This window comes from Rhinoderma darwinii, chromosome 12 (genome assembly GCF_050947455.1).
Source record: "Rhinoderma darwinii isolate aRhiDar2 chromosome 12, aRhiDar2.hap1, whole genome shotgun sequence".
Taxonomy (NCBI): Eukaryota; Metazoa; Chordata; class Amphibia; order Anura; family Rhinodermatidae; genus Rhinoderma; species Rhinoderma darwinii.
The window spans coordinates 29,861,446-29,878,715 of NC_134698.1; the positions used below are offsets into that span (position 1 = coordinate 29,861,446).

At 41.4% G+C, this 17,270-nt stretch overlaps 1 protein-coding gene across 4 annotated transcripts in view; it reads right to left on the minus strand.

The window, feature by feature from the left end:
- Positions 1-17,270, minus strand: part of INO80 (INO80 complex ATPase subunit) — a 324,729-nt gene that overhangs the window by 257,321 nt on the left and 50,138 nt on the right. For all 4 annotated transcript variants that reach the window (XM_075844867.1, XM_075844866.1, XM_075844865.1 and 1 more), the window contains exon 2: positions 6,127-6,317. In XM_075844867.1, the coding sequence (XP_075700982.1) occupies positions 6,127-6,269 (143 nt within the window). In that variant the 5' untranslated portion in view covers positions 6,270-6,317. The remainder of the gene's footprint in view (positions 1-6,126; positions 6,318-17,270) is intronic.

The window sequence follows — 17,270 nt, forward strand, 5'->3', positions numbered from 1 at the left end:
AGTCCAGTACCAGAATGCTTAACACCACTCCATCCGACGCTTAGCATTGTGCTTGGTGATGTAAGGCTTGCATTCAGCTGCTCGGCCATGGATACACCATTTTTTTTGTGTGTGGATGGTAATGCCAGAGGTATGAAACTCTGCAGTTATTGAGTCAGCAATCTTTTCTCTGAGATTGCAGCAAGAGAAACGAAATCTCGCGAGATTACGGAGCTAAACGAGATTTCGTTTCTCTTGCGAGTCAGAATTCTCAATACACATGACGTCCAGGCTGGATGGTCATGTATATTCATTATCAGGACACTAGATTAACGTTAATCAAGTGTCCTGATAATGAATACAGCCTGGACGTCATGTGTATTGAGAATCCTGACACTTCTGACTCTTTTCTCTGAGATTTCCAGCAAGAGATTATGAGTGGCTTGCTGGAAATCTCAGAAAAGAGTCAGAAGTGTCAGGATTCTGAGTACACGACGTCCAGGCTGGATTTCATGTGTATTCATTATCAGGACACTTGTGTATCTGGCTGCACATCGTTCTAGTAAGAACGCTGTGCTGCTTGTAAATGAATGGAGAGGAGTGTATGACGCTGACTGGTCACTGATTGGTCAGCATCATACACATAAACACGCCCAGTTAAAAACACAATACACGCCCAGTTGGACATAACGAAATAAAAACGCCCAGTTGTCCATTTCAAAGCTCATTTGCATATATCTAAAATAGCTCATAACTTGGCCAAAAATGAACGCTTTTAAAAAAAACAAAAAACGTTACTGTTATCTACATTGCAGCGCCGATCACATGCAATAGGAGATAGGGGTTTGAGAATCTGGTGACAGAGCCTCTTTAAAGAGGCTCTGTCACCACATTATAAGTGCCCTATCTCCTATATAAGAAGATCGGCGCTGTAATGTAGGTGACCGTAATCCTTTTTATTTCGAAAAACGATCTATTTTAAACCACTTTATGAGCGATTTTTAGCTTTATGCTAATGAGTTTCTTAATGCCCAAGTGGGCGTGTTTTACTTTAGACCAAGTGGGCATTGTACAGAGGAGTGTATGACGCTGACCAATCAGCGTCATGCACTTCTCTCCATTCATTTACACTGCACTAGCGATATAGTTATATTGCTATGTACAGCTTCATATACACACACACACACACACACACACACACACACACACTATAACATTACTGCAGTGTCCTGATAATGAATATACATCACTACCAGCCTGGACGTGATGTTTATTCAGAATCCTGACACTTCTGAATCTTTTCTGTGAGATTCCAGCAAGGCAAGCGTAATCTCGTTTGAAATGACAGCTTACATCGTAATCTCGCGAGATTACGCTTGCCTTGCTGGAATCTCACAGAAAATATTCAGAAGTGTCAGGATTCTGAATAAACATCACGTCCTGGCTGGTAGTGATGTATATTCCTTATCAGGACACTGTAGTAATGTTATAGTGTGTGTATGAAGCTGCACATAGCGATATAACTATAACGCTAGCGCAGTGTAAATGAATGGAGAGAAGTGCATGACGCTGATTGGTCCGTGTCATACACTCCTTTGTACAACGCCCACTTGGGCATTAAAAACTCATTAGCATAAAGCTAAAAATCGCTCATAAAGTGGTTTAAAATAGATAGTTTTTCGAAATAAAAAGCATTACTGTCACCTACATTACAGCGCCAATCTCCTTATGTAGAAGATAGGGCACTTATAATGTGGTGACAGAACCTCTTTAACAAAAGGGTGCATGGCCACTAAGGCCTGAAAAATATATTAGAACTTAAGCCAGAAAACTGGCGTAAATTATATTGAAAATCTACGCCAGCTCCCAGCTGGTGTGGATTTCACTTAATGGGGTGTAAAAAGGTAGAGGCCCATGCTGGGCCCCTACCTTGCAACCCCCCGAACTGTCGACTACTCGCCACCATTGTAAAGGTAAAATTAAAATGAAAAAATAAATAAATTAAATAAATTAAATTCTCGTCTCTCCAGCGTTCCTCATACCAGGACCTGACGCGGGGCAGTGTCAGGATGTTTTTATGCGACGCACAACTGATTAGGTTCGAACAGAGCTGAAGTGATTTTTTTACCCCATTATTATACCACCTGACTATGCCCCTGATGTAGTCTGCCCAGCTTATATATGCCCCCACATTATACACTGAAACACCAGTAAAACTCCAAACAAAAACTACTACCAAGCAAAATCTTCGCTTCAAAAGCCAAATTGTCCTCCCTCCCTTCTGAGCCCTACAGCGTGCCCAAACAGCTGTTTACTTCCACATGTATGGCATCGCCATACCCGGGAGAACCCTTTTAACAATTTTTGGGGTGTGTATCTCCAGCGGCATAAACTGGGTATGACATATTTGCCACTAAAATAGCATATCTGGGGAAAAATTTTAATTTTTACTTTGCACCATCCACAGGGCATTCATTTATGGAAAAGACCTGTGGGTGAAAATGCTCACTACACTTTTTAATAAATGCCTTGAGGGGTGTAGTTTCCAAAATGGGGTCACTTCTCAGGGTTTTTTTTTTATTATTTCACATCAGAGCCTCTGCAATTGTGAACCAATACTATGTTAGTCGCCAAATTAGGCCTCAATTTCGCATGGTACGCTTTCACTCCTGAGCCTGGTCTAATGTCTAGGCAAAAAGATTAGTGCCCCATGTAGGGTGTTTCTAAAACCGGGAAACACAGGATAATAATTAGAGAGATGCCTTGTTATGGTGGCACAAGCTGGGCACCACGTATTGGCATATCTATCGAAAAAATCCCATTTTCACTCTGCAACATCAAGTGCACACTTATTTCTACAAAACACCTGCGGGGTTAACATGCTCACTACACCCCTAGGTGAATACCTTGAGGGGTGTAGTTTCCAAAATGTGGTCACTTCTGTAGGGTTTCCACTGTTTTGGTCCCACAGGGGCTTTGCAAACGCGACATAGCACTCAGAAACCAATCCAGCAAAATCTGCACTCCAAAAGCGAAATGGCGTGCCTTCCTTTCTGAGCCCTGCCGTGTGCCCAAACAGCAGTTTATGACAAATAAAATTTCTTTACAAATGTTGCGGTGCTTTTTCTCCTTTTTCTGTTGACAAAATGAAAATTTGAGCTAAAGCTATGTCTTATTGGAAAAAAAAAGGATTGTTTTTATTTTCACTGCCCAATTCTAATAAAATCTATGAAACATCTGTGTGGTCAAAATGCTCACTACACCTAGATTAATTCCTCAAGGGGTGAAGTTTCCTTCACTGTTTTGTCCCCGCAGGGGCTTTGCAAATGCGACATGGCCTCCTCAAACCATTCCTGCTAAGTTTGAGCTCCAAAAGCCAAATGGCGCTCTTTCCCTAAGCCCTGCTGTTTGTCTAAACAGCCGTTTATGACCACATGTGAGGTATTGTTTAACTCGGGAGAAATAGCTTTTTCTCCTTTAGTCGTCGTGGAAAAGAGAAAAAATTAGCTAAACCTACATTTTCTTTGAAAGAATGTAGATTTTTACTTTCACGGCCCACTTCCAATAATTTCTGCAATAAAACTGTAGGGTCAAAATACTCACTATACCCCTAGACAATTTCCTTAAGGGGTGTAGTTTCCCAATTGGGGTCACTTTTGAGGGATTTCCACAGTTTTGGCACCACAAGACCTCTTCAAACCTGACATGGTGCCTAAAATATATTCTAATAAAAAGGAGGCCCAAAATCCTCTAGGTGCTCCTCTGCTTCTGAGGCCGGTGCTTCAGACCACAAGAACACTAGGGCCACATGTGGGATATTTCCTAAAACTGCAGAATCTGGGCAATAAATATGGAGTTGCGTTTAACTGGTAAAACTTTCTGTGTTACAAAAAAAATGATTAAAAATGAATTTCTGCAAAAAAATAAATAAATAAATGTATACAATTTCACCTCTACATTGCTTTAATCCTTGTAAAACGTCTAAAGGGTTAAGAAACTTTCTAAATGCGGTTTTGAATACTTTGAGGGGTGAAGTTTTAAAATGGGGTGACTTATTGGGGGTTTCTAATATATAAGGCCCTAAAAGCAACTTCACAACTGAACTGGTCCCTGAAAAAAAGCATTTTTAAATATTCTTGAAAATGTGAGAAATTGCTGCTAAAGTTCTAAGCCTTGTAAAGTCCAAGAAAAATAAAAGGACGTTCAAAAAACGATGCCAATCTAAAGTAGACATATGGGGGATGTTAATTGGCAACAATTTTGTGTGGTATATCTGCCTGTCTTACAAGCAGATGTATTTAAATTTAGAAAAATGCAAATTTTTGCAATTTTTCACTACATTTTGGTGTTTTTCACAATTAAATACTAAATGTACCGAGTAAATATAAGCAGTAACAAAGTCCAATGTGTCACGAGAAAACAATCTCAGAACCACTTGAATAGGTAGAAGCTTGCCAAAGTTATTACCACATAAAGTGAAGCATGTCAGATTTGAAAAATGAGGCTGTCAGGAAGGTCAAAAGTTGCCAAAGCGGGAAGGGGTTAATGCAATTTAAAATAATAAAAAAACAACATTAAATGTTTACATATATCTTAGCGCCTCCAGTGTGCAGCTGCATTTTTGTGTTGGTTTTCTTCTCTAAGGCCCTGTTCACACAGTTTTTTTAACACTTTTTTTGCCACAGAAACTGTGGCAAAAAAGAGCTAAAATTTCCTCCCATAGTTTTCAATCGGAGGTGGAGGCGTTTTTTTCCTGCGAGCAGAAAAAAACGCTTATGGGAAAAAGAAGGGACATGCCCTATCTGGAGGCGTTTTCCGCCTCAAAAACCCAGTTGAAATCAATGGGAGATGGAAAAACCGCCGACACGTTTTTTGACACGTTATATGTAAAAAAAAACAAAAAAAAAAAACACGCCTGCGGTTTTTACCTTTGCCTGTTGAGGAAATAGGTAAAAACCGTGTCAAAACCCGCATCAAAAAACGACTGTGGTGCAAAACCACTTCAAAAAAACCGGAGCTGAGTTTTCCAGGCAGAATTTTCTACATGCAAAAAAAACTGTGTGAACATAGCCTTAGTCATCAGATGCTTTTTTGCGGTTGTAGGAAACTCAAGGAGGCCTATGTTATATGCTATACAGTGGCATCTTACGCCTAGAGGCTCCACACGGTATACGTTTTTCGTGGGATCCCAATGAATGGAATAGCGTAGTCTACTAAAAAAATGTAAACTGATCTAGACCAGCCCGACGGAGGCCAAAAGGACACACTTTTGGCCTCCGTCTGGTTAGTGGAGCCTTATCGGGAAATTTCCCAGCATACACACTAAACGTACATAGCAAAAGTGTTGTGAACAGTGCCTTATTGTGTTAAGTAACTGCAACTAGGTGTCTCCCTTTCAGTAATCTGCTAGCTATCACCTGTTGTCAAGCAAAATCCATCAAGAGAGAAAGAGAAAGACACAGGCACAGCAGCAGCTTTCTGGTGAGATCTATATCTCACCCCAGTGCTGGATTCACACTACATTGCTCACTGCTCTATAAACTTACCCATGCTGCTGCAGCATTGATATAGATATATATAGATAGATATAGGAGATAGAAGAGGAGAATCCTGCTATCCTATGTGTGCAGTGTATAGAAGACATGATAGCAGTTATGCTTCACCCACTAGCTCAGGGAAAACTGAGAATTAAAGATAGAGCCTGCAGAGGGGAAAACTGCTAAAAAAAAAATGCCATATACAAATTATATAATGGTGTTGTACCTCATGTACACACATATGACAGCTAATTCAGCTAAGTCACCTGAAAAGTTCGGTACGGTTTAAACAAAACCAGATAGAATGTATTCTCCTGAAAGTTAGCACATGGCACTAAAAAAAAAAATTCAAAAAATATATTGTTTAAAAAGATTTTCCCTAGGAACTCTTATGGCATGGCGATCAGATATGCCATAAAAGTGTTATCAGTAGCTGCCGGAGAAGTGGCTTACTCAGCTTTATCCATTGAAATAAATGGGAGAAACAGAAAGTGATCACCCACTATGGTGGGGGTCTAAGTGTTCAGTAATATAATCTACATGAAGGGAAAGTTATTCATAGCATAAAAAGTCATTAATAATCAAATTACACAGCTTGCCCCCAAGTTACCTGGAAAGGTTCCTGTTGAATATAGCGGATGTCTGGCGAAGAAACTGGTCCAGCTGCAACGCTCGCTCCAAATACTGGAGATAAAGGGGTTTTGCGAGGTCTGTCGAATAGCCATCTTCTGTGGCTTCTAGGTCTGAGGCCATAGACACAACCTTTCTTCATACAGAGTGAATATCTTACAAAGCTCACAGCTGCAAAAAAACAAACCCATAAAACATAAAAATGTAAAGTCTGTTTATTTTTCAAGTTACAGCAGAACAAACAGAAATTAAAGTAATTAAGAAAAAGAAAAACATAAATCTGACAAAAATGCGATGTGAATTGAGCCAAAAGCGTCTCTCATATTTCAGAAACCTAGCCAGCAGCCATCCCTCATCCCTAAACGTTCCCTCAAGGCTTTGAAAAAAGACACATGGGTCAATAATCGGGCGAACGAGAACTTGTAAAAACGTTAGTTCCTGATCATTGGCCGGTGTCAACAAAGAAGCGATCAGCCGACGAACGAGCAAACCCTGGTTCGTTGTCTAATGGCATCTTTAATGCGTCCATGAAAAAAATGGTTGTTTGTCGACAAACTGTATTGTCAATCGGCGCTCGTTTACAAGGCAGAAAATCTCCTCGAGTAAGGCACTGTTCACACAGAGTTTTATTGAAGGTGGGGAAAAAAAATCTGCCTCAAGATTCCTTCACAAATTAAGGCAAATTTTGACCTGCATGCGCTTTTTTTTGTTTTCCCAGCGTTTTTTGCTCATGGCCATTGCATTTAATGCAAGGACGCGGGAAAAAAATTAAGTGAAAAACGCTTGAAAACGAGCACTGCAGGTTTTTTCTGCCTCCCATTGATTTCAACGGGGAGTCAGTTAGCTGAAGTCTAAGCGCACTTTTAGGCCCTGGTCACACAGATTTTTGCCGCTTTTTTTCCCCGTGATCGGCTAAAAGACTCTGCCTCCTATTAAAATCAATTGGGGGCGATTTTGGCAGTTTTTTGGGGCTGGTTCTGATGCAGTTTCCACATCAAAATTGGCGCCAAGAAAATGTGAACAGGGCCTAAAAGTGCGCTTAAACTTCAACTATCTTGCAAGATTTCCCTTCCTATATATACTCACTGGGAGTGACAAGGCAGTCTGGAGATTGTCCAGTTTAAATGTATTCAAACTGGCAGGACTAACTTTTTTGCAATAAGCACCAAAAATAGCATTGAGGATATAATTATTAATGTTAAAATATTAGATCGATTCTAGAAAATGATTAAGGTTATTAAAAAGGAGAAGGGAAAGTAACAGGTGCTTTTAACTGCTAATAATCATCTACTTGTGGTCATATAATGGTTCATGCAGACAGATTTGCCTGTAGAGCTCGGTTTTATACCTTCCTAGAGTATTGTGTAATATGGAATGTGACCGATTTCTAGAACATGGTTCCGTAATACAGCGAGTCTGCAAACTGCTCTACAAGGGAGTACATGGCATGCGCCACATGTATTATGGGTTATAGAGACTTTGTACATTTACCTCAACAGTTTTAAAAAGCGTATAGAACAAGGGATGTGGCACCAAATTTAAGGGGTTATTACCATCTAAAGCTGGCCCTTTAGATAGCCGTCGGCCAATGATTGTTCGGCCTATTCCTGCCAACTCCCCCACACACCGGAATGCTTAGCTGGGCCGAACACACTTGTGTTTTCAATAGGGAGAAGGTGAATCCACAAATGTTTTAAGCTGACCATACACATTAAATGGTCGACTGGTCCTGCCGAAGTCAGCGGGCTCGGCAGACATACATCTAATGTGTATAGTCCGCTTAAGACGTTTATGGAATAACCCCGTTCTGGACATGTAGGGGATGAGCATCTATCAGACATTTAGGACATAGCCTGTGAATGGGAATAACCATTTAATAAATACATGTATTTTTTGCCACCTAGTAACAGTCATATCAGGCTGAGAAGATGATGATTACAGTGTTAAGCAATCGGATTAGATACAGTAAAAAATAAAAAAAAATAATTTAAAAAAAATGACAGCTTCTGTAAATACTAGTTTGTCAAATCTCCAATTCTGCCAACTAATAATATTTCTACAAATGTGTCAATACTGTATATAGTTGCAGTATTCATAAGCTATTTGATTAGGCGGGATTCACACGACCGGGTCGCGTCCGAGCCCGAGTGCCGGCCGGTAAAATCGTCCATTCTGCCCGGCCGGTTTGCATAAAGTTATGCATCCGTGCCGGGCCGGGCAGATCCGGACAGTGACATCATCGGCAACTCCTGAAGGGGAATCCCCATGTGTTCGGGGATTCCGCTTCTGGAGTTTCCCCTGATGTCACTGCCCAGATATGGACAGAGACATCAAGCGCTCTGTCCAGGAGCGGAATCCCCGAACACACGGGGATTCCGCTCCTTCAAGGAGCTAAGTGCGGCTAGCACATAGCAGAGCGGGGAGATACCTCCCCGCTCTGCTATAGTGGCGTCGCTGCAGTAGTAGCAGCAGCCGCAGCAGGAGCTGCTGCTGCTAACTACTACTAGCGGCGCCATCGAAGGTGTCGCCGAGCCAGGGTGCTTTTAACAAGCAGGAGAAGGGAGCCAGCGCAGCGCTCCCTTCCACCTGCTGTACACCCCGGCCCTGCCACACCGTGTACAGCGATGCCATTCGTCAGAATGGCATCAACTCCTCCTCCTCCTCACATGCACTCTGCGCTGTGAGGAGGAGGAGATAGAGCGCAAGAGCCGGAAAACCCGGCCGTCACTCGGGACACATCCCGGTGATGGCCGGGTATTACCCGGCCCCATAGACTTCTATGGGAGCCGGGCGGCCGGGTACCCGGGCGAAAATAGAGCATGTCCTATTTTTTGACGGGCGGTTTTCCCGGCCGTCAAAAAATCGGCCGTGTGAATAGCCCCATTAGGAGTCTATTATTCCTAATGCAGCCGGGTGCCGGCCGATTTATGAACGGCCGGCACCCGGCCGGGAAACCCTGCCGTGTGAATGAGGCCTTAGCTGCTGACATTACATTTACAGAAGACTACTACAAATAAAATGAGAGATAAAAAAAGAACACAAGGATAAAAAAAGCCATGCCTGAAAACTCTTATGAAAGCTTTCCAAATAAAGCTCTTTGGAGCATTCACAATGGGAGTAGTGTAGCCGGACTCGCAGCCAGTGACCAAGTCATAGCCCTTTCCCCAAATCTATTATTCACATGCTCAAAAACTAGGGCATGCAGACATAGTTTTTTTTAACCCTTTTTTTATTGCAATTTTAAACACAATAAAACCAAGGAACATAGAATGTCTATGTAAGCCGTCTTCAGCCTGACAAGGAGCGCTGATCACAGCCAAAAGTACAGGGTGCTCAAGTGAGCGTTTCTGCACCTTTGTTTAACCCCTTCCCGACCACCCCGCGTAGATTAACAGCCTGCAGTGCAGGTCCTTGTGCCTGCAGCCCGTTAATCTACGTGTGCTCCTGACGGAGCACACAGGCATTCCCCCAGGCTCGGCATCTCTCAGTACAGGCTGCTACTAGCAGCCTTAGTACTGGGGGAAGACATCTGGTCGGACCAGAGCGGTGATCCCCGCCGATTAACCCCTTAAATGCCACGGTCAATAGCGACGACCGCATTTAAGTTGAAATAACAACATTGGCACCCCGCGGCACTATTGCGGGGTGCCGATGGTTGCTATGGCAACCGGAGACCTAACAAAGGCCTCCGGTCTGCCATCTACGGAAGCCGATTAGGTCCTGCCAGAGGCAGGACCTAATACGCCGCCTGTCAGTGTGAAACTGACAGGTCTAATACAGTGCAATACATAAGCATTGCAGGGTGTTGGAACAATGACCCAACAGTTGGATCTTCAAGTCCCTAGTGGGACTAAAAAAAAAGTTAAAATAAATAAATGTACAAAAATAAAAACTTTACAATTCTAAGTAAAAAAATTAAAAGTTGCCCTTTTACCCTTAAAGTCCTTTATTATTAGTGGGGAAAAAAAAACCTATGAATAATTAGTATCGACATGTCCGTAACGGCCTGAACTATAAAAATAGTGTTATTTATCCCGCATGGTGACCACCATAAGAAAAATAAAAAAAAGATACCAGAATCGCTATTTTTTAGTCACATCAGCTCCCCAAAAAAAATTAAATAAATAGGGATCAAAAACTCGCATGTACCCAAAAATGGTACCAATAAAAACTAGTTTGTTCCGCAAAAAACAAGCCCACACACAACTTTCTTGATGGATAAATAAAAATGTTAAAACTCTTAGAATACGGCGACACAAAAACAAAATAATTTTTTTTTAAAGCCGTCATTTTATCACGCAAACACCGTAAAACAAACAAAACAGTACAATTACTCGCATGTATACATATGTTTGAAGATACATACAAATAAACGCAAAGGAAAGTGTCAAAAGTCCATATGGAAAAAATGATAACCGACAAAATAAAAAAAAAGTGGACCAGCCTATTTTAAACCCTAATGACCAAGCTAATTTTTACGTTTTTCGTCGCATTCCAAGAGCTATAACTTTTTTATTTTTACTTTGACATAGCCGTATAAGGTCTTGTTTTTTGCGGGACAAGTTGTGTTTTTTAATAGCACCATTCTAGGGTACGTATAATTTATTGATTAACTTTTATTAACTTTTTTTTTGGGGGGGGAGGGGAAATAGAAAAATAAAAACAGACATTTTGCCACTCTGTTTTTGCGTCCTACATCTACACCGTTTACCGTGTGGTATAAATAACACAATAACTTTATTCAGCGGGTTGTTACAATTGCAAAGATACCAAATTTGTATCGATTTTGTATGCTTTAATATTTTTACACAGTAAAAACACTTTTTTTTCAAAATTATTATTTGTTTTTGGGTCTCCATATTTGAAGAGCCATAACTTTTTTATTTTTCCGCCAATGCAATTGTAGGAGGGCTTTTTCTTTGCGAGACGACTTGTAGTTTTTATTGGTACTATTTTGGAGTAGATGCGACTTTTTGATCACATTATTTTTAAGGCAGAATTCACAGAAAACAGCAATTTTTCCATTGTTGTTTTTATTTTATTTTTTACGGCGTTCACCGTGCGGGTCAAATGACGTAATAGCTTTATAGTCGGGGCGGTTACGGACACGGCAATACCAAATATGTGTAATTTTTTACACACACACACACACACACACGTCCTTCTCAATGAATTAAATATCAAAAAGTTAATTTCAGTAATTCAATTTAAAAAGTGAAACGCATATTAGATCGATTCATTACACAGAGTGATCTATTTCCAGCATTTTTTTCTTTTAATGTTGAAGATTATGACTAACAGTTAATGAAAACCCCCAATTTTGTGTCTCAGAATATTAGATTATATAAACCCAATTTAAAAAATATTTTTTTAATACCGTAATGTTGGCCTATTGAAAAGTGTGTACAGTATATGCCCTCAATATTTGGTCGGGGCTCCTTTTGCATGAATTACTGAATCAATGCGGTGTGACATGGAGGCGATCAGCCTGTGGCACTGCTGAGTGTTATGGAAGCCCAGGTTGCTTTGATAGCGGCCTTCAGCTCGTCTGCATTGTTGGGTCTGGTGTCTAATCTTCCTCTTGATAATACCCTATAGATTCTCTATGGGGTTTAGGTCAGGCGAGTTTGCTGGCCAATCAAGCGCAGTGATACTGTGGTTATTAAACCAGGTATTGGTACTTTAGGCAGTGTGGGCAGGTGCCAAGCCCTGATGGAAAATGAAATCAACATCTCCATAAAGCTTGTCAGCAGAGGGAAGCATGAAGTGCTCTACAATTTCCCGGTAGACGGCTGCATTGACTTTGGACTTGAAATAACATAGTGAAATTCTATCTCCCTAGAAGATTTGAGATTGGCACAAGACGACGGCAAAATAATCGCCTGGAACGGTGAAACTTAGAGGACACCTTAAAGAGGCTCTGTCACCACATTATAAGTGGCCTATATTGTACATGATGTGATCGGCGCTGTAATGTAGATTACTGCACTCTTTTTATGTAGAAAAACGATCATTTTTGACGGTCATGACCTATATTAGCTTTATGGGCGTTGTACGGGGGAGTGTATGACGCTGACCAATCAGTGACCAATCAGTGTCATACACTCCTCTACATTCATTTACAAAGCATATAGCGATATAGCTATATCGCTATGTGCCGCCACATAAACACACTATAACGTTACTGCAGTGTCCTGACAATAAATATACATTACCTCCAGCCAGGACGTGATGTGTATTCAGAATCCTGACACTACAGCACAGCAAGCGTAATCTCGCGAGATTACGCGGTAAACAGTAATTTCAAACGAGATTACGCTTGCTGTGCTGTAGTGTCGGGATTGTATTAGCGAAGGGTCAGGATTCTGAATACACATCACGTCCTGGCTGGAGGTAAGGTATATTCATTGTCAGGACACTGCAGTAATGTTATTGTGTGTTTATGTGGCTGCACATAGCGATATAGCTATATGCTGTATAAATAAAATGGAAAGAAGTGTATGACACCGATTGGTCCGCGTCATACACTGCTCTGTACAACGCCCACATGGCAAAAAGTAAAACACGCCCAGTTGTCCAATAAGAAACTCATTAGCATAAAGCTAATATAGGTCATAACTCCGTCAAAAATGATTGTTTTTCTAAATAAAAAACACTGCTGTAATCTACATTAAAGCGACGACCACATCATGTACAATATAGGCCACTTATAATGTGGTGACAGAGCCTCTTTAAGGAGAAAAGCTGGGTCGGGTCTAATCACGACTATCATCAGAGATCATAGTGAAAGGTGGATTAAATGAAATAGCCTGCAGCTCACTAATACACTTCACTGAAGCAAGAGCCACTAACAAAATGGTTTTAAAGGACAAAGCTCTTATAGAAATAGACTCTAAGGGCTCAAAGGGAGGTCTAGTGAGGGCTGTCAAGACTAAATTTAAGTCCCAATGTAGAACGTTAGAGATCCTAATGGGTCTGCTCTTAAAAGAAGCTTTAATGTACGAAATAACCCAGGGATGGTCTGCTATCTTTTGATCAAATAGAGCACTAAGAGCCGATACCTGAACCTTTGCGTTACTAGAAGATAACAATTTCTTTAGACCATTCTGGAGAAACTCCAAGGGAGTTGTTCCAGCTCAAGTGGATTAATACTTTAAAATTCTAGGCACTTACTCGAAGTTGCAGCATAAATCCTAGAAGTAACTGGCTTCCTAAACTTCAATAAGGTAGCCACCAATCCCACAGAGAACCCCCTCCTGACTAATATGTTCCTCTCAAGTTCCAGGCAGTTAGATGTAGATGGCTGGATTGTGGGTAAAAGATTGGCCCCCTGAGACAAGAAGTCTGGTATTTCTTGAAGGATCCAAGGGTCCGAGACGGACAGAACCCTGAGATATTGGACCAGGTTCTGTCTGGCCAGAAAAGGGCTATCAGAATCACCCTTACTCTTCCTGAGAACTGCCGGGATAAGGCAAAATGGAGGGAATGCATAAGCCAGTGTGAAGGACCATATGTGGGTCACCCTGAATCCACAGTTCGAAGGCCTTCTAAAACAGAGGACATTTCCTTCAGGTTGGAAGAACCTGAAGACATTTCCATTGACCAGCAACCCTAAAAATATTGATCTCCCAGGTGAGCCCCCCTCACACGGAGCAACTAGCATTGGATGTAACTAATGGGTTGCAGATTTTCCAGGGGACTCCAACTGACAGATTCTCCCTGTCCAACCACCAAGATAGAGATAGAAGAGCTTTCTCTGAGATGCTCACCTGGCCTTCCAGAAAACTTCTGTTCTGATGCCATGCGGACAGGATTTTCCTCTGTAAATCTCGGGAGCCGCGCTGAGCTCAAGGGACTGCTGGAATACAAGCAGTTAGGGACCTACAATAGACTTGGCCAGAGCAGAATGGGTTTCTGAATTAAGGCACTCACCTGGTCCTGAACCTTTAATATCTTCGCTTCTGGAAGGAGGCAAATTTGATGGTCTGAGTCCAGGATGATCCCCAAAAAGTACTAATGTTTAGTGGGAGTCAGTCTTGACTTTTTGGGATTTACAATCCATCCCAGGTTGGACAGCATGGAGAGAACCTGATTCACACAGCGGCTGCAGTTTCTTGCTGAAATCCCCACGATCAGGAGATCGCCCAGATATGGAATAAAGAGAATGTATTTTTCCCTGATAGGAGCCTCTACGTCTCCTTTTGGTTTGGTGAAGATCCGGGACGCCATATAGATCCCAAAGGGAAGGGCCTAGTATTGAAAATGTTGAAGGGATCCCTTGATCACTACTGCCACCCACTAAGTTTAAAAAGGAGAGAGACATAATAGTAGGGTCTTTCAGATCGATTACCGCCATCCAGCACCGGGGAAACAGGAGATTTACAGTAGAATTTATAGCCTCCTTCCCGAAACTGTTGAACTTCAAAAAGCACTTAGGCCTTTTCAATTTTTGATGGTCTTAAATGACTAGTCTGTTTGTTGACCAAAAATAGATGGTAGTAAAACCCCTGCTGCTCTTCCCCTATTTTAACCGATACCAACAACTGCTTTTCTAAAAGGTCTACACTTCTAGTTCTAGAGCGGACTGAGATTTGACGGAGGAGGGAGTTTTGGTAGCTTAAAACCTTTGTGGAGGGGGATGGACAAGCCCTAGTTTTAACCCTAGCTTTATAGTATCCAAAACCCAACTGGATATTGGACCGGGCAGGGAAAAAAAACTTTTAGTCTTCCACCCACCTGTGGCCTGGCGTCATTGGGGATTGGATTTATTGATCTGCTTGCCCGAGGAATTACCAAAGAGCAATCCGCTTTTTTTCTTTTTAGACTCTTTCCACCTGTACCTCCTAAAGGGCTTATGATATCTAGAGGCCGGAGCAATGGGGAACACTTTCTTCTGGTCAGCAGTCTTCTCTAGAATATCATCTATTATGGGCCCAAACAAAAATTCACCGTCACAGGGAAGGGCACAAAAGCAGGACGTAGATCCCATATCCCCGGACCAATTTTTCAACCTAATAGACCGCCTGGTGGAATTTTTGAAGGCTCGAGAACGGGAGACCACTGCTACAAATCTCAGATCGTTGCCCTGAAGCCCAGCGCACGATTTAGTGGAAACATCTTCTGAAGTGCCGCCGTGAAAAGGCGGTGTTTCAGAAAAACTACCATGAGCGGCTGCTGTAAAAACACTATGCGGCGGTCCGTACATTCATAAAAATGACCAATTACTTTCTGTTTTTACATAGTTGACATAGGTTGTAAAGACAGGTCTATAAAATCTGAGCTATAATCCTACCGTGTTGGTCTAGAGTAAAAAACCACGTCCACAAACTAGTTATCATAACGTGTAAGATTATATTTTAGAAGAAAGAAATCAAGGCCCTTCTTGAACTTGTTTAACCCCTTAATGACCGCCGATGACCTTTTCACGGCGGTCATTAGTGGGTTTTATTCTAATGCAATAGCCTTTTCACGGCACTGCATCAGAATAAACAGAGCAGGGAGCCATTAAATCTCCCTGCTCTCAGCTACCAGAGGTAGCTTAGGGTATCCCTGCTCGAACAGGTCAGATCGATATTAGTATCGATCTCACCTGTTTAACCCCTCAGATGCGGCGTTCAATAGCGAGCGCCACATATGATTTGTTTTGGAAAGAGGGAGGGAGCTCCCTCTCATCCCACCAATAAGATCACCGAGTGTCTGTGTCTCCGATGGCAGCCGGGGGACTAATAAAGGCCCCCAGGTCTGCCTGTAGTGAATGCCTGCTAGGTCATGCCAGAGGCATGGCCTAGTAGATGCCTGTCCGTTTTACACTTATAAAAGCGATCGCATATTAAAGTCCCCTAGTGGGACTAGTAGAAAAGAAAAAAAAAAAGTTTAATAGAAAAAGTTAATAAAAAAAAGTGGAAAAAAAAAAATTAAAAAAAAATTTCATTTAAAAACCCACTTTTTCCCCTTACAAAATGCTTTACTATTAAAAAAAACCAAAAGAAAGCAAAAAAGTTACACATATTTGCTATCGCCGCGTCCGTAACGACCCCGACTATAAAGCTATTACATTATTTAACCTGCACGGTGAACGCCGTAAAAAAATAAAATAAAAAACAATGGAAACGTTTTCTGTGAATCCTGACTTAAAAAAATGTGATAAAAAGAGATCAAAAAGTCACATCTACTCCAAAATGGTGCTATTAAAAAAATACAAACTTGTCCCACAAAAAAAACAAGGCCTTATGCAGCTATATCGACGTAAAAATAAAAAAAAGTTATAGCTCTTCGAATGCGACAATGGAAAAACTATAAAAATTGCTTGGTCATTAGGGCCCAGAATACAAGCAGGGGGAAGGGGTTAATGAATCAACCATCACAACATCCTGTGGCAGAGAGTTCCATAGTCTCACCACTTTCACAGTAAAGAATCCCCGTCCACAATGATTTTTCCTCTAGACGTAGAGCGTACCCCCTTGTCGAAATTACAGGTCTATGTGAAAAAAAGAACATTAGAAAGATCTCTCTACTGTCCAATTATATATTTGTACATTGTAATTACTTGCCCCTAAGCCATCTTTTTTTTTTTTAAACTGAATAACCCCAAGTTTGATAACCTTACTGCAATCCGCTCATTCCATTAATTATCTTGGTAGCCCTTTTTTGCAGCCAGGTTCTTCATAAACACAGGTGCCCAAAATTGTACGCAATATTCCATGTGTGGTCAGAAAAGTGATTTCTATACTACTATTATATGCATCTCTGCCTCTTTTTAAAGCATCCCATGTTATTATTTGCCTTGGCAGCAGCTGCCTGCCACTGGTTGCTAAAGTCAAATTAACTATCCAGTAGTCCCCAAGTCTTTTTCAGTAGCAGTTTTACCCAGGATTTCACCATTTGATGCATAATTGTATAACTGGTTTATTTAGCGCAAATGCATAACCTAACATTTATTCACATTAAATTTAGTTTGCCATTTCTCTGTCCAAACCTCCAGATTCCCCAAATCCCTTTGTAATATTATACACAGTCGAGTCACATTATTATGACCACCAGCTAATATCCAGAGTAACCGGCATTTGCAGCACGGACAGCAGCTAGACGGGCGGGGGGGAGGGGGTGACTCAATAAGGTGCTGGT